The sequence below is a fragment of the Doryrhamphus excisus genome, chromosome 6, assembly GCF_030265055.1.
Source record: "Doryrhamphus excisus isolate RoL2022-K1 chromosome 6, RoL_Dexc_1.0, whole genome shotgun sequence".
NCBI classification, from domain to species: Eukaryota; Metazoa; Chordata; class Actinopteri; order Syngnathiformes; family Syngnathidae; genus Doryrhamphus; species Doryrhamphus excisus.
Window position 1 is genome coordinate 14,789,651 of NC_080471.1, and position 21,196 is coordinate 14,810,846.

The 21,196-nt window shown below is 42.7% G+C and overlaps 1 protein-coding gene across 2 annotated transcripts in view; it reads right to left on the reverse strand.

Moving 5' to 3' along the window:
* mctp2a (multiple C2 domains, transmembrane 2a) overlaps positions 1-18,581 on the reverse strand; it is a 40,045-nt gene extending 21,464 nt beyond the window's left edge. For both annotated transcript variants that reach the window (XM_058075921.1, XM_058075922.1), the window contains exons 1-17: positions 18,521-18,581; positions 17,284-18,219; positions 16,484-16,543; positions 16,288-16,396; positions 13,458-13,600; positions 13,309-13,385; positions 12,753-12,867; positions 12,632-12,655; positions 8,310-8,480; positions 7,528-7,658; positions 7,253-7,439; positions 6,961-7,054; positions 6,769-6,871; positions 6,598-6,700; positions 6,401-6,502; positions 6,247-6,321; positions 5,986-6,105 (exon numbers count right to left, since the gene is read on the reverse strand). In XM_058075921.1, coding sequence (XP_057931904.1) covers positions 5,986-6,105; positions 6,247-6,321; positions 6,401-6,502; positions 6,598-6,700; positions 6,769-6,871; positions 6,961-7,054; positions 7,253-7,439; positions 7,528-7,658; positions 8,310-8,480; positions 12,632-12,655; positions 12,753-12,867; positions 13,309-13,385; positions 13,458-13,600; positions 16,288-16,396; positions 16,484-16,543; positions 17,284-18,207 — 2,538 coding nt within the window. In that variant the 5' untranslated portion in view covers positions 18,208-18,219; positions 18,521-18,581. The remainder of the gene's footprint in view (positions 1-5,985; positions 6,106-6,246; positions 6,322-6,400; positions 6,503-6,597; positions 6,701-6,768; positions 6,872-6,960; positions 7,055-7,252; positions 7,440-7,527; positions 7,659-8,309; positions 8,481-12,631; positions 12,656-12,752; positions 12,868-13,308; positions 13,386-13,457; positions 13,601-16,287; positions 16,397-16,483; positions 16,544-17,283; positions 18,220-18,520) is intronic.
* Between the last annotated feature and the right edge of the window lie 2,615 nt (positions 18,582-21,196).

The following is a 21,196-nucleotide window of genomic DNA, read 5'->3' on the forward strand; positions in this document are numbered from 1 at the left end:
GTAATGTGTGTTGAGCTCGGGCCAGCGCGGGGACAGGCTTTCGGAGGGGGGGGTTGTCGGAGGCAGAGGAAGCGCAGATAAGATTTCTCTTCGGGGCAGGGTAGAGTGTGTGGGCAGCCATGCCGCTCTGAGCAAATTATTTCTGAATAAATATTTCACATACACCCAGCTCAATTCGTATCGACTGAGGAGGAGGAGAAGGAAGAAAAACATATACAGTCGTAGAGAGACTAGTATATGAGACGAAGAAGAGGTCAGCTACACTTGATGAGGAACAATTTAGAAATAAAAATTAATGAATGGGCTAATTTTATATCAAATGGAAGGTTAGTTTTCCTGCTAAATATGTTTCTTGTTGCATATCATGTTTAAATAAATGTCAACGCAATCAATCCTTGCCACATACCAAAAAAAAGACAACAAACCAATTTGTCTGCAGAGAAGATAAGAAAATGCTCATAAGGACGTCTGCACGTCTCTTTATTGACACAGTGAAGACAAGCAGACTTGCAAGGCAAAGCATTAGCATGTGCTCCCAAGGGCCAGATCTGGTAGTTGCCCCACCACCACCCCCCTGCCTGTCTGACACATGCCAGGGCCACAGAAGCATCAGTGTGCGCGCATGCAGCAGCGAGAGGGCCAGTCAGCAGGGGGCCCCTGTGGTGCCTGTCAGTGGTGGCTACACTGACCCTGCACTCCAGCACTGGCCACTAGTGTTTAATCCGTGTCGGGGACGTTAACACTGAGCGACCTCGCGGGTGACAGATCTGCCATGTGAGCCTTTTCCCCTGAAGGGGGAGAGGGAATGCTGGTGGTGGTAGTGGGTAGGGAGGGAGTGGCATGGACTAGCTGTCAGCTCGGCTCACACGCACGTTAACACACCAGGGCATAGAGCGACCACAGCTAACACCTCCCATCCCTGAGCAGCCGCACACTGGGGGCAGTGGGGGGGCGAGTCAGCGTTTCATCTGCCTGGGGAGAGACGTCCACTGTGACCAGTAAGGTGGCGAGTAAGTCATTAAAATACGACACATGCAGGGGGGGTTAAACATGGAGCATTCCTCGGTGATGGGGGGTACTTGTATAAAATTAAAACAACAAGAGGCTCTACTTTCTCTAGTGTGAGTGATAAAATCACTGTATTTCCTCAAATAGCGTCCCATGGTCCAATAGACTCTGCACCTCAAACACTCCTTTTGTCATTTTTACAGGTGGTGCTGATAGACGGCTGCAATTAACTTACTAAATGTTGCAGCAGACATCTTTACCTCAACACACAATGCCTGAGAGGAGGTGGCATCTGTAAAACTGACGTTCATGGTGCAAGTGCAACACAGAACACAATAATACCCCAATTTTTCTAGTTATTTTTGCAATTCAAGTTGTTCAAATCCAATGAATAGTTTGAAATTGTGCAAAGGTAAGTAAGGTAAGGTTGAAAAAAGTGGGAAAAAAAGCTTTCCCTACTCCTCCTCTGGAGTATTTTTTTGCGGGGAGGCATTCCAAATATTTTACTGCAGAAATTAAAAATAATGTTGCCTTTAAGCATAACTGAAGCTAGCTTAGCAGGTTCGAAAAATGTTTTCTTCATTTATCTCAAGCTGCTGCACCTCTCCTGATGTCGTGTCACACTTGAGATCACAGTGATAGTAAAAATAAATTAAAATCAATTTAAAATTGCTATTAAGATTTGAGTCCTAACATGTGAATACCGAGATGGCACGAGCCCGAAAGGCGAGGAAAAACTCCGCCAATAAGGGAGATGTGTTTCAAGGTTACATGCTGTATTCATCCAACCTCAAGAGCCAACACCTGACACCGTCGTGGAGGGTGGCGCCATCATAATGCTACCTTAAATCAGGAGTCGCTCACAGCCTGTCGTTAAATAATTAATAATTGCAGGCCCATGAATGCATACACTTCACCGTCACGGCCATCGTTTGTTCCCACTAGACACGTTCCCACCACGCAGGCTGTGAGAACTCCCACAGCCAGGGAGAAGAGAGAGTAGAGCGTAACCCCCATGGGAGTGAAGAGAGGGGCTCCTTTGAGGCCTCCAACTTTTTCAAAGAGAGAGAAAACAGACGCAAAGCAGAAACAAGGAGACGATTAACAGGCGTGCACGGTTCCCTTCACAATGCAGCCGCACACAAACGGGCCCGACCTCAAGACTCACAAAAGCCTCTAGTTTTCAGGGACAGTGTTGACAAGAACAATTATGACAACTCTGATTACGTCTTTGATCTGGGCTGGGCTGGTGTGCTGGTTAATGGCTGCGGCTGCCAAGGTTCTGCACAGGTGGTCACCCGAGACCCCGGGAGCCCGAGCTGACCCTGCCCTTGCCTCATCGTGATTATATGGGCCCCTGGTTGCAGCTGCCAAGTGTGTTTACAGCTGCATCGCATCAAACATTCATCAAATGCCATCTTTACAGTGTGTGATGTGAGGCAATCAGCATTTCACAGGGCGTCAAAGTGACGTCTAAAACGGTCACTATGGCTGGCAGGGTCAAAGAGAAAACTCACAGAAGGTACACAGGTTTCTTTCCTGGCACATGAGGTACCTCATATGTTTAAATATTAATTCCACTTAAATACTTTAGGCGGTCTAATGACAGCTTAGCTCAAAAATCAGCTTTCATGTGTAAATGATCCCTTTTTCTCGTTTTAACTCTGGCGCATTTCATCTCAATCAAAATTGTTCTCAACTTTAACTTCTGAAGCAGATTAATTTGCTTGGCTAATACATGCTAATTTAAGATTTCGTTTTTTTCATCATTTTGAAGAAGTAACTTGTGTGTTGTGGTGGTGATGTTTGGAATAGAACATCTTCCACCGCAACTTGTTCTTAAGAAAGAGTCCTGTTGGGAAAAAAAAAGTGTCATATTCCATTCTAGTGGTGCTATAGCTCCATCTACAGGCCAAAAACTCACATGCATGCAAAGAACTCTGTGTGACCCCTCTACAGTCGCTGCTGATGCATAGCACATTCATCTCACTCAGTCTTAGTGGGAAAAGCACATCTAAAGGATGTTATTTTATGAAGATTTTAGCTGTCATACTTCCTCACTCGGAAGAGGAGAACATGCCGTTGTTTGACTCTTGAAAAGCGCAAATTCGAGGCTCATTACTGCAGCATAAACAAACCGAGGGAGGAGGGGGGGAAATAAAATTTTCTTCTTTGTATTTCTGTCCACTTATGAAAATGTTTAGGACCTTGCAGACTTTTTTTTATGCATGAGAACTTTTTTTTGTACCCCTGCAACAGTACCTCATTAGCAAGCAGTGGGAAACTGAAAATTACTTCATTACAAACTTGAGACTACTTGAAAACAATATGAAAAACTCCACTAGCACATAGTATTATATCCAAGGAAACTCCTAAGATACAAGTTATTTGACAAAGTGACCAAATGGAATTTTCTCCTTTTCAAATTCCCATATTTGGGTACCGGGAGTGATCACTCATGCAATAATTTGAATACCTTACACACCACACAGCAACGAGCACTTCATAATGCATACATGAATCTGCATAAACAGGATAAAAATGGAGGCTGCATGCTGTGCAGAGGTCAGAAAATTGCCCTGTGGGACTGAGTGATATAATGGCTAAGTATTCCTGGTAAAGCACTACGCGATGAGCATCCCGCAGTCCCAGCAGAGGCTTCAGCAGTGGTAATGCATTACAGGATGTATGTGGTGTAAAAAAGGACTATAGCGCTGGTCTGTCGGCTTGATAAATAATGTATTGTAATGTATATTAAAGCGAGACCACAACCGCAGTGTTTCCTACCGGCGTACCCTGAGAAGCCGCCACGGAAAGGAACAGACACTAGTGGTATAATTATGCACATCGCAGAGGCAAGGAGAGGCCATCTGTCAATGTCTGAATCAGTTACCTTATTACCACTGCCTAAAGATATAAAGATAGGAGTGGGAGCTGCTTTCATTAAAACACACGGCCGTGTACTACTCTAGACAGATTCCAACACTAACTTAATTGCGAATGATGACTTGGAGGGCGGGTCACTGTGTGGAGGCTGGCCTCCGACTAGGCGGGGGCACCCGGAGAGGATAGTGTCATGGCACACTAAGGCCTAATCATTACCCTGAAAGCTTTGAGGGTCTTTCCCACAATATATTTTATGCATGTTTGGTAAAATAAAGTATTTTACATCAGTAAAAAATATTTGAGATGTACGCTACAGACATAAAAGTATGGGGACATTACACCTAAAGAAATTAAGACTTTCTGCAATATTTCCGGGTGTTTTTGGAAATTATTGTCCATTTGTCCACAAGTGAAAATTTGTAAGGTCGGACGTCATTGATGGACTGAGAGAGGACAATCTCAAGATGTTTTCTGGGATTAAGACGAAGTTCCAAATCTTTTCCACCAAGGGCTGCACACCATTCATTCATTCATTCATTTTCTACTGCTTTTTCCTCACGAGGGTCGCGGGGGTGCTGGAGCCTATCCCAGCTGTCTTCAGGCGACAGGCGGGGTACACCCTGGACTAGTCGCCAGCCAATCACAGGGCACATATAGACAAACAACCATTCACACTCACATTCATACCTATGGACAATTTGGAGTGGCCAATTAACCTAACATGTTTTTGGAATGTGGGAGGAAGTATCCGGAGTACCCGGAGAAAACCCACATGCACGGGGAGAACAGGCAAACTCCACACAGAGATGGCCGAGGGTGGAATTGAACCCTGGTCTCCTAGCTGTGAGGTCTGCGCACTAACCACTAGACCGCCGGGCTGCACACCAAAAATCATATATTTTAAAAACAGGAACGCAAGGAAATACAGCTGGAATAGGTGCAGATTCTGGAAGATCTACAAGATTTTCTATGCGGGTTATTGTGTTTAGCTGCTCTGTAGGAGTCCACAACTCAATACAAAGAGTCGAAAAATGAGCATGATAGGTTTCCTTGAATTAAGAGTCTACGTATGTCCAGCTTGTATGAGTATTGCTAACTGTAGGTGGGGTAAAAGGTGGCGATTACAGTGTGCCAACACGTGCACAATTTAATTATACATGAGAGGATGAACGCCTCATGCTGCTGACCTGTCAGCCGATCCACATCCGTGCCTGCCTGTCTTTTGTTGCCTTCTTATATCGCAAACACATCTTCCTCCTTCAGTGTGCAAACTTTATTTCCCAGACACAATGCCTCAATGCCTCCCACTCGATCCTTCTTATACAAACTCCCCGCATTGTTCTCTGCCTTCCTGTCTGTGCGTCCGCCCGCCTTCCGGTGCGTCTTGCTGCTCTAAAGGCTATGCATGATGGCCATAGCCGAGGGGGATTCGCTCCTCAGGATCAGTGTGAAGGGCTTATAGAATACACCAGGTACGCATGTCATCCAGAGACAGAACAGACAGAAGAAAGGTGGTGAAAGGAGAGTTCTTCACAAATGCCCCATCTGTGACCGCCTCATCACCCTGACACCGCACTGGCAAGTGTACTCTTAATCATGACATTACGTGTGCTGCACCAAGGGGGATTCACAGGGGTGATTCAAGATTATTTTAGCTTAGCACCTCAGATCGCATAGCCTCATTAAAAACCGCTAAACACAGACATTTAAACATAAGTTCAAATCTCAGAGGCAGGCTGTCACTCCTCCAACGCAGCCAAGCTGAGACGGTGATCCTCCTTACACCATCCCTGGGGTTAGCAGGCTTTGCTCAGAAGTCAGACGCACAAATGCACAAACCTCGCCCCCTTCAAATTCACTCTAAAGTCATCAGAGCTGAAGGAAAGCCAAGCGGGGTGTGATTGAAGGATAAAGCACATACATAGTCATACACGTGGGACCAAAACAGAAGGCGGCCATTGTTTTTCATACGCCAAAAAAAAGGTGGGCAATGAGAGAACATGGCGAAACCACAGATTTTCCACAGCAAAGTGAAAAAATGCTACACCATGAGGTTCAAAGACAGTTCATTAACATGAGGCAATGACTTACCAAAAAGGCTATTAGACTCCGTAGGGTGTTCTCCCACTGAAAACAGCTTTTAATGTACTGTAATGTACATAGAACTGCTGTGCTGATTTTTCGAACTCTATATATGTTCTGGGCAAGAACCTAAAGGGGAACATTGGAAAAGAATGGTTTGTGTCATTAGATAGATGACTACTGATTAATATGACAATTGAAATTATGTGAAATTAAGAAATTTGAGTCTTGTTAGGAGTTTTACATAAAAACAGACAGTTACTGTGATACCTTTTTTGAGAACTTCACATTTTCTTCTGTAAATTTTCCCTCCTTTGGTTGAAAGGTTTGAATACCAGCCCGGACCTTGTAGAAGACAAAAAAAAACTATTATTTGCATGCTTGAAGTTATGTAAAACAACTTTCCAAATGTTTTTGCTCTTACTTTGTTATATATAACCTCCAGCACCAGTGTGACAGTTCCTTTAGCTGCTCCACTCAAGTCCTCTTTCTTGAGGAATAGACAAATCTGCTGCTCGTTCTGAACCTTGTCAGACAATAATGAATACAATATAATACTATAAATACCTTATGTGGTTATGTTTGGTATGACAAAACAAGTTAATTGGAATTGGAATTTACAGTCAGTAATGGAATGGCCACTTTGCCCAAAAAGTTTGGTGCTTTGTCTCCATTTTCATCCAGGATAGTCAGCTCAATCACATCATGAATGTCCTTAACTGGGCTGCAAAATGAGAGAAGCGCAAATATTGATATATGAACCACACTAAATGTCTTACAATATGTCCTTACAATGTGAGTGCTTTGTTCCACTCCGGATTGACAGTCTTGTAGACAGTGTTGGTTTGAAGTTTACTGTTTCCAAGCTCAATGACACAAAATGGGTTGCTTTTTCCTGCAAATGACAAATTGGGTGTTCACCAACTATTCATTGCAAAGAAAAACGTGATTCTGAGAGTGAAGTGATGCACAGGTTCTAGTTACCATTAAGGTCTGAAGCAGGAAGCTCATTTGCTCTTAAAACTTTGACCTGAAGGAAACCAATTTCCCTTACATATTTATAGGAGTTCTTTAAGCTCTGAGGATAAAATTGATTATGATTAATATCTGGAAATGTAAAACAAGCAAGTGTTGCACATTTTGCCTCAAGATTTGATCAATCCATGCAATCAATTCTCACATATGGACATAATTCCTAATGATCAATTACTATGTCCATCCCCACACTGAATTATACAACATTTGCTCTGACATTGGTGAAAATATTAATACTCACAAATTTCTCCACCACGCCGTCTCTCTCATCAGCCTTCTCTAAAGGAGCCATTTCAATGTCAGAAACGGAGACCCCCCAGCACGGTCGCAGGGTGACCAAAAACACCAGCCTGCCCTTTCCCGGATCCAGCACATGAGTGTAGAGCTGCCGCTCATTAAAGGTAAGTCTGGATATGTCAACCTCAAACCTGCAACACAAAAGGGGAAATGGTTCCAATACCAACTCAAAGGGCTGCAGAGCGGCTGCATTCACATTACCCACCAGGAAATACTCACATTCCCCATGATTCCTCACCCTTCCTGCCTCTCTTCGAATACACCTCCACTTGCAGAGGTTCCTGGTTATCCGCAAACTGATTGAAGTCAAACTGCTCTCTCCACTGGGGATTGGCCTGAATGCAAAGGTTCTGAATACAATAAAAACACTGATTCACCTCATGGAAACACACACGCTAACGTGCATTTGACACATTATCAAACCGAACAGCACCTGAATGACATGTGAATTAAGCCATCATGCAGGACAACCGCAGAGACGCAAGAGAGGAAAACCAAAGGTGCTTCTGCGCTTGTTTTTGTGTGTGCTTATACACTTCAGTAGCCACACTGGGATTGTAAACACTGACAGCTCCCAATTATAATCAGCTTTGTTCAGCAAACAAACAAACAAACAAGCTCAAAGGGGTGTACAAAGAAATGACACGACAACACGAGACAAGCGCAACACAGAATCCTCGGTTGAGAAGGGGAGGCAAACAAGTCCAGGTAGATGAACAGGGCCACGCTGGGTATGCAAATGAAGGCAATGAAGCTCAGCAGCCGAGACACCGGGAGAAAAGTGAGTGGCAGCCTCGCCTGGTCTAATGAGCTGCCTGTACCATGGCCCAGTGAGCCAAGGTGGAGGTGTGGCACTGACAGGAACCCGCTGAGGAGGAGAAGCTCCAGAAGAAAGACATGAAGTATAAAGAGCGTGTCATGAAGACACAAAAAAGAGCGTGAGAAATAAGGAGCGTATAGGCAGGAAAAGGACTATGAGACTGTGAGAAAGAAAGTCTAACCTTGCTTTTGTACTTCTGATCGCCAAGACGAAAGCGGACATAGATGTCACCGTGGCCATACTGAGGGAGATCTTGTCCTTCCACCAGGGTGATGGCGAGAACCCCCGTCCACATACGGCTTTTCAGATGACTCCTCTGCATCTCGGCTGGGCTCTGGTACTGTGTGGCCTTCTGTTGAAGCATAGTCATTCCCCAAGCGTGAGAACAGTAATGTACAGTGGAACCTCAAAATAACTTTGAAACTAGGAATAGGTTAATTGCTCATTAAGAACTGCGGTGAATAGAAATTACTTGCGATACAGGTAAAACTAAGCTAAAAAAAAGAAAAATGTGAACATGACCAAGACACTGCGAATAAAACATTCAATGGTATGAAAATGTTTGGGCACCCCTGATAATTTTCAAGATTTTCTTTTATAAATCCCTGGTTGTTGGGATCAGACATGTCAGTTAAATATATCATACAGCAGACAAACACAATGATAGACGAGAAGTGAAATTAAGTTTTAGTTTTACAGAAAGTGTTCAATCATTATTTAAACAAAGGTAGGCAAGTCCCTAAATTTGGGCACCCTTGTTGTTTTACTGATTTGAATACCTTCTAATTATTGGAAACCAAAATTTGTTTCGTAAGCTCACTGCCCTTGGCCGACAGATGACCTGAGAGCAAAGATTGTTCAACATCATGGTTTAGGGGCAGGATAAAAGAGCGAGGTCAGAAATTTCAGCTTTTAGGTTCCACTCTGAGGAGCATAGTGAGGAAATCAAAAACCACGGGCAAGGCGAAGGATGGTCAGAACACTCAAACTCAACCCATAGCATGATCTTGGTGCAGATGGCGTCACTGTGCATCATTCAACGATTCAGCTATTCTGGGATAGTCATGCGGAAGAAGCCTTTTCTGCACACATGCCACAAACTGAGTCACTTGAGGTATGCTAAAGCACATTTGGACAAGCCAGCTTCATTTTGGAATAAGGTGCTGTGGACTAATGAAACTAAAATTGAGTTATTTGGACATAACACGGGGCGTTATGCATGGTGGATGAAGAACACAGCATTCCAAGACAAACACTTGCTACCCACGGTAACATTTGGTGGTGGTTCAATCATGCTGTGGGGCTGTGTGGCCAGTGCAGGTACTGGAGAGCTTGTTCAAGTTGAAAGTCGCATGGATTCCAGTCAGTATCAGCAGATTCTTGCCAACAGTGTTCAAGAATCAGTGACAAAGTTGAAGTTGCGCTGGGTCTGGAGCCTATCCAACAATCAATGTCAATGACTCTAAACACTGCTCAAATTCTACTAAGGCACTCATGCAGAGGAATAAGTACAATGTTCCGAAATGGCCAGCTCAGTCCCAGGACCGGATATTGAAAATCTGTGATGTAAAGCGGGCTGCTCGGAAACCATCAAAACTGACTCAACCTCATTGGAAGCGAAAGAACGTTTTTTTTTTCTGCAAAAAGAGGATCTACTATCTATCACTATGTTCGTCTGATATATGATATATTTAACTGAAATGGCTGATCTCAACAACCACTGATTTCTTGAAAATTATCTTTTTCATACCACTGTATCACCAAAGTGGAAAGCGGTCTCTTACCTTGACTATATCAACCATACTGAAAGGACATTACACTACAGTTACTGTAAGACTGTATGTGTATGGGTTTTAAGTTTCAAGATTAAGAGGTTACCTTTTTTATACTGGTATGACAGGTAAGAATATTAAAATGTCACCTATACAGTTAATGGAGGTTTTATGATGGCAAAAATTTGACTTTGGTTTTTATTTCCATTTTTATGGGACGAAACGGAGATCGATTATCACCCTATAACAGACTGTGATCACCCCAATGCTCACTCCCCACTGTGTGTACATGCTCCTGTCTCAACCTGACACCTCCTCATGTTCATAAAGCGTCTTTAAGTAAGACAAGGGTTTACACTATAAAACACATTTCTGTTGGAGGACATTAACACATCTTTTTCTGACAGGCAAGCCACACCACAGAGGTTGGCAGAGGGAGAGAGAGACAGAGAGAGAGAGAGGAAGAGCGGGACGACAGCAAGCAGCCAGATGTCCCAGGCTGTGACAGTCCCACTCATCACTGGATTCCAGGCTGAGTGTTGGGAGTCAGGACACTTGGCACACTGCACTGGAGACAGCAGGCAGCAGTGAGTAATGATGCAAACTGCACAGCTCTCTCATCAGCATATTATGCAAAATGCGTATGTATAGCCAGCATTACAGTGTGTTGTATGCTGGTATCTCCTATATACAGTACTCTCTATATGTTTGTGGAACCAGCATTTCCACTTTTGTTCAGGTAGTCACATGAACTTTAATTTCTGTCTTTGGAAAGGGACGATTTTCAATATGGCCCTTTAATGGGGTGGATAAATGAAGAAACGTGTGATTATATGTGATTTGCATGGCAGTTATGAATGATAAAATATTACTTTAAACATACGTACAGTTAAGAAAGATTTTCTAACATGCTCAACCGACATCACAGACTGGATTGTGTTCCGCTGTAAAGCATCCACTGTAACAAAATGTCCACTTTGGGTTTTTTACAAATGAAAAGGACCATATTGTCTTGTGCATTATTTTGGAGAACATGACAGAAAGAGAGGACAAGCCCAGCAAATGGACTTCTCCTGCCCTGTGCCACAGAGGGAGTGAGACAGAACGGGCTTGATATGGTCCCTGTTAGAGTTCCCATGAGGCTGTGCCGAGATAGTCCAGAGCTGTAAAAACAAACAGTTGAGAGAGGTTGTGTCGGGCTGACAGTAATTAAAGAGCAGGACCATCATCTGCTCTAACCTCTTTGATTGCCCAGATCCTTGGGCTGCCCCGGCTGACGCGACTTCAAACCGCCACGCGACTCCCTTGCCATTGCAGCCCCTCCCCTCCCCACTACGAAGGTCACAACCCACATTGCCACCCAATCCGGAGGGGATCAAAGCCCATCTCTGGGACTTGAATTAACATGGCATAGCACAGGCCCAGCCCTATAAATACCCCCCCCCCCCCCCACACACAAAAAAAACCCCAAAGAAGAAGAACAGAGGGAATGGAGGATATTAAACAGGCCTCAGCCAAGTCATCCCTGGTGTTTATCTTGGACACGTTTCTATCTCAGCGGCCAATAAAACAATTCCACTTAACTGTAAGTGGCCCCCGAAGAGAATCTATTCCTGTTCCTAAAAAGGGCCGCGCGATGGCTTCCATATGGTGGGACAGCATAGGGACAACCACAACGAGCTCAGACCAGGGTCCATTTGGCTGCTGCCTCGACACTGTCCGTCCACAGCTGTGATATTACCTCCTAACATCTGGGTTATTGCCCACTTTGCCTGGGAATTATCAGCTGTGCCGATCTTAGGCATCTTGCTCTGGCAGCATGCCTCCGACAGTACAACCTCCCTTCCCATTTTGAAACACCATCACACAGTGGAGCTTTTACTCAGCCACTTGTCATCTCATGTCTCTGTGGTGGCAACACACAGGGAGAAAACGATGTTTGGAAAGAGGGGGAACCGAGCTGTAAAAGCACAGATTCAGCACTTCCAGGATAGGTGTTAAATGTAATACGATATTGTCAAAAATGAAATGGGGACGAGGTGGTGGTGGGCATTGTTACATTGTCAAATTAGCACCACGACTTAGGCAGCAGAGTCCCATCACACATTTTTGTCTCCCTTTGAGTATCTTTAACCATCTGTAGTGCATGAAAATGGCTTCATTCTTTTGTCATCTCATTTCAAATTGAGATTGTCTGCTGGACCATCAAGAGACTGAACAGTGGCAGATGTAGAGACTACATAGGTGTGAATATAAACCCACTCAACTGCAGTGCCAGTCCCAAACAGCCGCCCAACTATTTCACTCTGAATCTAATTACAGCAGCAATATACTGAAACCCACTTGAGAATCGAAGGAACTTTGTTTACAACAAAACCAATTACTGCCCTGTAATACAGAGTTCCTTTTATTACTACAGGTTTGGTCAACATAGTATTATGATTTTAGTTGTGATACAAATCTTATATTGTATTTTTCCTCTCTCTCTGCCTTTCTCAGGGAAAATTATACTGCTGAAAATAGTATGCATTGCTAATAAGGATTCGTTGAAGCAATAGAATCCAAGGTTATACACAAGTGTGGAGGTCCACCTTGTTCTTTGTTGTATTATAGCACAGTGAGCTACTGCCCCCTAGCGTTCTTCTCTTAAACATATACAGTGCACTTCATACAGTTTAGTCAACACAGCATTTAATATATTTCAGTAATGCGAGTATAAGAAAATATTTACCTTATTCTTCTTTACTGGCCATCTCTATTAGATAAAAGAAAGACAATCACAGGGTTCAATAAAATGACCGGGAAGATGTTTCTGTATCACCATATTCTTGTCATATCAAATAAATACTTACCGAGTTTCGTTTGATGGTAGCATCCCGAAACATTAGACATACATCGACATTAATTACTCCCATGTTTTCCTCTTTGCTTTTGGGATCACTGAGGCGCAACTCCATTTCATAGTTCCTGAAATAAAGAGATGACATTTGTTGACCTCTTGCACACTATCAATGGTTTGACGCCTTTGATATACCCCGGACCCCAAGAATAGGGTTATTATGTTCTCAAACAATCTGAAAAAGTACAGCAATATCTCATTTAGAGATATAACAAGCACTGGGGGACAGTCAATTGTTGCTATCCAGTGAAAACCCACTTTATTATTGAACATTTTCCCATGAGATTATGAAGAGTATAGCTAAACAACCAATAAAAAGCAGTTTTATACATGTCACCTTTCTAATGAGTGGGTAGAAATGCAAGCCATTGTTGTGTTTCAAGTGCTAAAGTTGTCTAATAAGTAATTTTTCTGACAAAATGAAAATGTGACAAAATTGGAAACTCAAAATGTACTAAAAAAGAAAGAAAGAAAGAAATAGATGAAGAAAAACAAAGGATGCTACTTACTTGTAAAGTTCAAGATCTTTCAGTGCAATAGTGCTTGAACCCATGAATTCATCTGATGTTCGATTTTTATCGTAGACCTGTTAGAAAAAATATATATATTTTGAAGATGTTCTCGTTTGTGAAATAAATGCAAAACAGTTTTGGCATACCCGAACTTCCACAACATGCTCTCTGTCCCGCAGAGGATAGGAGAAGAACTCGTTCCACCTGGGATTCAAGTTCTTATACACCACTTTGCTCTTGTAGAACTGCTTTCCTTCCAGTTTGAACTTCACATAAGGATCACTTGTACCTTCAAAATAAAATATAACAAGACAAATATTAGTATAATGCACATAAAGGGCTAAAGGTTGTTGATTTTTATTGGTTTGTAAAATACTGTCAGTCAGGTTTGTCGCAGTAAATGACCAATTGTTGTCTTCTATCTTATCAGATTCTTTATGTGTTGTTCTTATGGCAATACATGATATGTGTTTGTAAGTCTGGCCTAGAGCTATATTTCTAATTTGTCTTGAGCTGACATAGTTTGGGATTTTACAGATACTTGATTCTGGAATTGCAGTTATCTCATGCAGAACATGTTCTTCCACAAAGATTTCATGAGGAGCAGGAGGAGGAGGAGTACCACACACATGGCGATGTAACCGTTTAATTGTGAAAGAGGCGGAGCACTCGCCAGCATGAGACAACCAGAAAGCAAAAATCTCGAAGCAACCAGTGTTAATCTCCCAAGCCTGTTAAGAAAGTCTGCTCGCAAGTGGGGTGAGGGTATGAGACTTCTTTGTTTCTGCAATTGCATGCAGACTGGCCAAAAAAAAAAAAGAAAGAAAGCCATTTTCATGCCTTCATTTGTGTAGGGGGGATAAAGGGGTGCTTGAGAGAGCCCGCAGGGATGCTTGAATCACATGACAAAGGCCCTGTGGGGATGGGCTGTCAGGCCTGTCAGCTCCCCACTCCAAATGAACATCTCGCAAAAGCAGGCAGGACCCACAGCAGCTCCACCCTGCCAGCCTGTGACAGGGAAACCTCCAGGCAACTTGACAGGAGGAGAATGTGGCAGCTCGATAGGAGAAAAGCTCTGGCACAAGTGAGAACGGTGACGATGGAAATTAATGGGAGAGGGTGAGAGGAAAAAAAAAACAGAACAAGAACAAAACCTAAAGAGTGGGGGGGGGGGGGGGTGTCGTGGACCCTTTTTTAGAATATGTAATGACAATGTATGCCCTTGGTCAGCCTTTGGCACAGTGATTGTTGGGCAAACAAGGGTGAGGCATGGAACGTGTGTGGGTTGCATCATCGTGGCGCCATCTTCTCAGGGACGGTAAGGTCCCCACTAAACTCCCAATGCCCTTTGCTATCACTCAGAAGAATACAAAAGACAATGTCATATCAATTCATATCAGTGCATGAAATAAAATCACAATCCTGATTTCCTCTCTAAAAGACTCCACTTCGTTTGTCCTGTTAAAGGAAAACTGCACTTTTTTTTCAAATGTTCATTATTCCATTATTCACAATCCTTATGTATAAGACAAGAACACACATCTTTCTCTTTGTGCGTTCTAAAGATGTACAAGCACATAAAAAGTGACAGCTCATAAGTGTATATAATGGCATATACTGTACCTATGCAGCCAACAAAGAACACTGTTAAAACACCTCCGAAAACAAGGTTTTATGCTTTTATCCAGATATACATGCTGAATAGATGATCATGGATTATCCCATTAATCAACAACTATTTTGGTAAGTTTCATTTAAACTGTATAGTGATATAAATGTAAATATCCTGCTTTCAGCCTCTTAAATGTGACCCGAAAGCAGACCTATTATATTTGTCTTTCAGGCAACAAGATCGTCACACACATCAGCTGAAGTTTGGAAAAGAGCAATTGACATTTTTGCCTCTTTCTGATATCTTGTAAAGCAGAGCACTGCAGAGATGTGTGCGCAGAGCATATGTAAGAACATTCCATGCAAAGGATGAGATTTATGCATTTGTACTTGTGCATAGAAAAATGCCTACAGTTATGCAAAACTTTTCCCAATGGTACAAACACCTTGTGGTAACGATTTTAACTACAAATAGCTATGACTGTGCTTGTCCCGCACAGGCCATATCATCTTGCTTCACAACTTGGCACTGCCCTCGCTCCAGAGCAGACAAATAACCAGTCGCACTCACATTCATATCTATGGACAATTGGGAGTGGCCAATTAATTACACTTACTGTAAATTGTGACACACTTAGCATTCTGCGTTCTGAAAGGTGCTGTGAAAATAAATGTATATACTTTTTACCTTTACACATTAGTGTTCAAGTCTAAATAACTATACATTTGCTGATTGTAGTTCCGATTAATACCTCTTGGGGTCGCTGCTTTTTACAACATCTCTTTCACAAGGTTTCTGTAAAAGGGATCAAGAAGTACACCAGGATGTAAAGCAGACCATGACAAGTGATTGAAGTTACAAATTATCTGCCTCAGCCCAAAACAAACAACAAATTTGTATTAGTTGGAGATTATTCATATAATATTATGGAAGGAGAAAAGACAAAAACATGAACAGGATAAGTGGCATTAGAAATGGATGCAAGGACTTCAATGTCCGGGTGAACTGATTTCCTTATCACCTTATTTGTTCTCATACTGGTCTGACTGCATACTTCTGAAATGTGTCTGACTGCACACCACCATACCACAAGTATTACCTCAACAAATTTGCATCTTGCTTTCAACATATGTGTCCCACTTTTGAATACAGATAAATGTGGTTCAAAAGTATGACAAAGTATAATTTTTGTATGAACATGTAGCTATTGTACAGTCCAAAATCAACCCATGAATGAGAATACAAGGAAATCATCTCACTTGAAAAAGACAATCAAGACAATTAAAGACAATTAAGGGAACACTAAACAAGCCAGGAATAATGAACAGGACAGTCTTTGCAACACATGCAGAGTATTGACCTACCGGAACGTTTGTCTCGGATCACCAGGTTCTGTCCCTGCTTTAAACTGATGCAAAGTAGGTACCTCTGGAGTGGGGCTGGTCCTTGGACCTCTGACCCTGCTGTCAGAGCCTGCATTTGGGGATCATTTGCTTTTACATGGTGTCAACAACATGGTATTAAGTGAATGCCAAATCTAAGCAAAGAGTGGGACCTCACAGAGCATTCGGGTGGATCTGGTAGAATTTGCTCAAAGAAGTCACATGGTTCACTGGACATCTATATTGGGAGAAAAAAACAAATAGTTTCAGCCAACACAAACCCACTCCAAAAAAGTGATTTGACTAAATAGAGCTATTTATTTTTTCTGATTCATGGCATAGATCTGTACTTGCAGCTAGTGAAGGTTAGGTCGGTCTCATCTGCCAGTCCAGTATCCTTTTAAATGATTTCGGGTCACTGAGATTTGTTTAAAATGCCATCGTATGTTTATTTGCTACAAACAGCAAATACCCTAAGTACCGTTTAGATTATGTCAATACAACAAAGTTCTCCCAAAGCTTGCCCATGAGTCTTTACACTACACATTGTATCGCTGTGGAGAAGCCCACATCTCTGCAAACTGCATCCAAGATAAATGATGACACAGTAGTCTTAGTTTTGAGATTATAGCAAGGTAATGTTGCTCATACAAAGGGTTCGAAGAGGATAAGAACAGACAGCTGGTCACTCATTTTCCCAAATGTTTTCCAGGATGTGTCACTCACTTTGTGCTCTCAAACAATATCAACAATTTCCCCAAAAAACATCAATTTCCTTGTTTTTTTTTTTTGTTATTCATTCATTCATTTTAAACCACTTATCCTTACGAGGGTCGCGAGGGGTGCTGGAGCCTATCCCAGCTGTCTTCAGGCGAGAGGCGGGGTACACCCTGGACTGGTCGTCAGCCAATCACAGGGCACATATAGACAAACAACCATGTATGATATATATCCAGTATTTATATAAACAATACTTACCTCCATTTCTTCCATAGTCCCTCCTTCTAGTGAAGATTCCTCAATATTATAGTCACTTGTAATGGAGGATAGGGTGGGTTCTTGATCCAGTGCCTCGATATCTGTCAACCATGGAATAGCGATCTGGTCCTCGCCCGACCAACAGTATTCTGAGCTGCCATCCGTGCTGTCCAGTGGTTTACCGAGGTTGTCTAACATCACAGGCACCTTTTCTCTGAAAGGTGATGGACTCCCTTTCCTAGACAGGGGCCTGTCCTGCTTGAAGTGAACGGCCCTCGCATGGGCACTTTGTTCTCCCAGAGAGTTTGCTCTTGCAAGCACTTCTGCTATAGCTCCTGGATTCCTGACAGCCTCGGGTGTCCAAGGTCTTTCGCCAAAATCTGTTGCAGAATCCGGTCTTGGTGAACTAATTTGCAAATTGGAAAAACTGGAACTTTGTGCAAGAACAGGGTCGAAAGTAAAAGTAGGTCCTTTTTGGGGGGCTTTTTTGTCTACTTGTGCATATAAGGTTCCTCCACTCACGTTCAGCTTTTTCTCTGAGCTGGACATGACCAAGTCAATTATTTCCTCATTGAAAGTTGTCGGTGAATATGCTCGATTGGAGCCTGCATCTTGGACATCTGTGGAAACTCTGACATTCATTGCCGACCCATCAGGGATCGAGCCACTTGCAGTAGAATCATTATCACTCAACATGGGGGAATTGGTGTAAAATACGGCCTCGGAGGCTGTCGATGGCACAACGTTCTCCGGTGGAAAACCTTCTCCTGCTGTAATCCTTAAATCTGGTACAGATATACTGCGCCTGTAGGCAAGTTTCTTTCTCTGTTTGTCAGCTGCCTTTTTGCCAGGCTTCATCAGATTGACAAACTTATTTTTCACTCGGATATTGTCCAATAAGTTCTTCTTCTTCTTGGCTTCCATTTTTAGGGCTTCCTTTGGCAAAAAAAAATGAATTAGTTATTAATGTGCACAAATATACAAAGACATGGTCTAAATGATTACCAAGTTGCAGAAAACTACCAGTTATATGATTCAGATGATATTTTTAGCTGGTCTACATAAAAGCAATGGAGGCTTTTTCGTCAGACCCAACAAAAATCTAGGTTAACCTACAATGGGAATATACAATTGTAAACAAAATATAGCGATAACAGGTAGGCTTAAAAACATTCACGTTCAAGTCTTTAGCATAGTATTTCCCATTAACTGAATCATCGCAGTTCAAAAAACATACCTGCCCAGTTAAATTCCGCTACTACTACTTCCACAGACCAGTGAGTTCTGATGGAGGCAGCCTAACCATTATGGCAAAAACATGTCGCTCGACACACCTTCCCGATTGGAGGGTGGCCATTGGTGGAGTAACCTGACTGGAGTGAAACTAGCTATACCTGTCCTGCAAGGCGGGTTTCAACAACTGTGAGAATGAAACAGTCGCACTCCACAGCTGAGTCAGTCTGAAGGTTGAATTCCATCAAGACAATGATTCTATGACAATATACAGAAGAACACATAATCAGTTTTTGAAAGAATGCAAATTGAAACATTCAATTCCAGACAATTACCACAAGAACTGTACAGAAACTTTTCTGTTGTAAAAGGTGCAACCAATATTACTATCATTATTATGAACCACTGTTAATAATTATACATTGAAGCAATAAGGTGTACCCACTAGGGTGGTTACGAGACACCCAACTCACTAGACGAGATGATACACGAAACTGAACAGGACAAGATTTTAACATTAATTTTAAGAAAAGTACAATGAAACAATATGTCACAAAACCATGTGGGGGTTTGAAGTGCTTACTGTCCCACAGATTGTCGCTAAACAATATTATTGTTTACTCGAGATGCGCCAATCAAGGTGTTATGCTGAAGATTCCAATACTGATCAACCATGAGTGAATTGGGCTGATACCGATCTCCAAGATGTTTTCCTTGTTGTGGGTCATAGTCCCAGTCAGAGTGTTAGCTAAGGGCTTTACCCACCACACCAATCATGATGGGCAGCTGCTGGCACGATGGACTGCTGTCTTCAGAATTCTGCGATACACCAGGGCTGTCCTGAATCCAGTCAACAGACCTGTTATTATAGTTAGGTAGATGTCTTTGATGTCCTCAATGGAAAAAAAATCACCAGGCACAAGACGCTCCACTTCACCAAAATGCCAATCACATAACTGGCTATGAACGTTCCGTCAGTGCAGAAAAGTTTCCCTGAACTTGAGCTTTTCGACGAAAGTAGACCAGTTGATCAATACCATACCAAGGCTCTTAAAAGTATGAGACAGGACTAAACGAGACGCAAGCAGGGAAGAGGAAAGGGAAAAGACACAATCACCTTCGTCGAGAGCCTGCTGCAATCAGTCTGTGAGCATGATTATATGTTATTGTAATGCCCATTCACTTCAAATGGTCAAAGGTCATAAAGGACTCACTGGGTCCGGACCCGCACCGAGGTCCACCATTTGATGATGGCTTCACCAAAGTTTCACAGTCTTCTTTTATTGTTGGCAATACTGAGCAGCAAGGACGTATTTCTTCCGGTGGGCAAAGTGGGCATTGGTGTGAACAATTCTGGGCGAATCACAATATCAGTCCTGGTTCCCATCGATGCCCAACCCAAGTCATAAGATATACTGCTTACAATATTTACAAAACATCCAAGTTTCTTTGCGACATTTTGCCTGAAAATGTTTGAGGTTCAAATTGAGTGAGATTCCAATGTATTCACTTCTAGGGGAGCTTGAAATGTATTTTAGGGGCAATAGTTGTAGCCTGTATACTTGAAATGTGATTGTGCAGCCAATTGTGATTTTTTTTCTGATAGTAATTTCTTATCAGGCGGAAAAAGAAATAATACTATAATTCCACAAGAAAAAAAATGACCCTCCAAAATACCACTGATGGATTCAGCAACATGACTGAGACATTTGAAATGTTGGCAAGTCTCATCAGCTGATCTCATCCTCCATTTCCAGCTCACATCAGGCCTTCCATCACATCAAACTCACATTCCTATCACGCATCCCCATACTCGTTTACGGCGCAGCCCGCTTTAGCCGAGGCACGTCACCAGTGTGCATTTGTATTTGCAAAGTATAAACTATGTCTTCCTGTCCACACAAAAGTTAATGCCACTGGTGTTCAACTGTGTCTCTCCTGGGTCTACGCCGCCTAACAGTGGAGACTGTATGACAACAGATGCGTTTGAGTCTGGGACCAATCTTGTTCAATATTTACCCGGGTCTTAGAGGGAGATCAGGCCCACACGAAAGAACCCCGACTTGGCTCCTGGTTGAAAGGCGGGATTGGAGGGGATTGTGAACAGGGCAAGCCCCTACGGCAGGTGGCCTGTAGCTCCCCTTCTCACACAAGTCAAACAAACCCAAAGCCTGCTTGGTTACTCTACACATGCACACTGGACCTCTTCCCACCTGCTGCACAGCTGCTCTGGAGGATGGTGAGCCAGGAACATGCACGTGCGGACATGAACTGTGATACATTCACACCTGATAGAAACAAAAAGAAAGTTGTTGGAACATTCATTATGTTGGATACAGGGTGCATTCACTTTCTAGCCAACAGTGCCGGTCAAAACGAGGCGGTGTGTCACTGAAATTATCGTTAAGTGGCAATGTTACAAAATACAGTATTTCATATATTGCATTGTGGTTACTGTGGGTGAAAACGAATACACAGCGTGCTGCTGCACTGCCGTGTGAGGGATATACATGAAAACTTGAAAAAAAAAACACTTTCATCTCTGGACTTTTGCATCAAAAAAAATGTAAATGGATACTCTGTTGACTTTTAAAACAGATGTTCACAGCCCAAGTTATTGTATATTTTGCAGAACGGTGGTTGCGTGTAGGCCGCAGAAAATGGATGGATGGATGGTTGT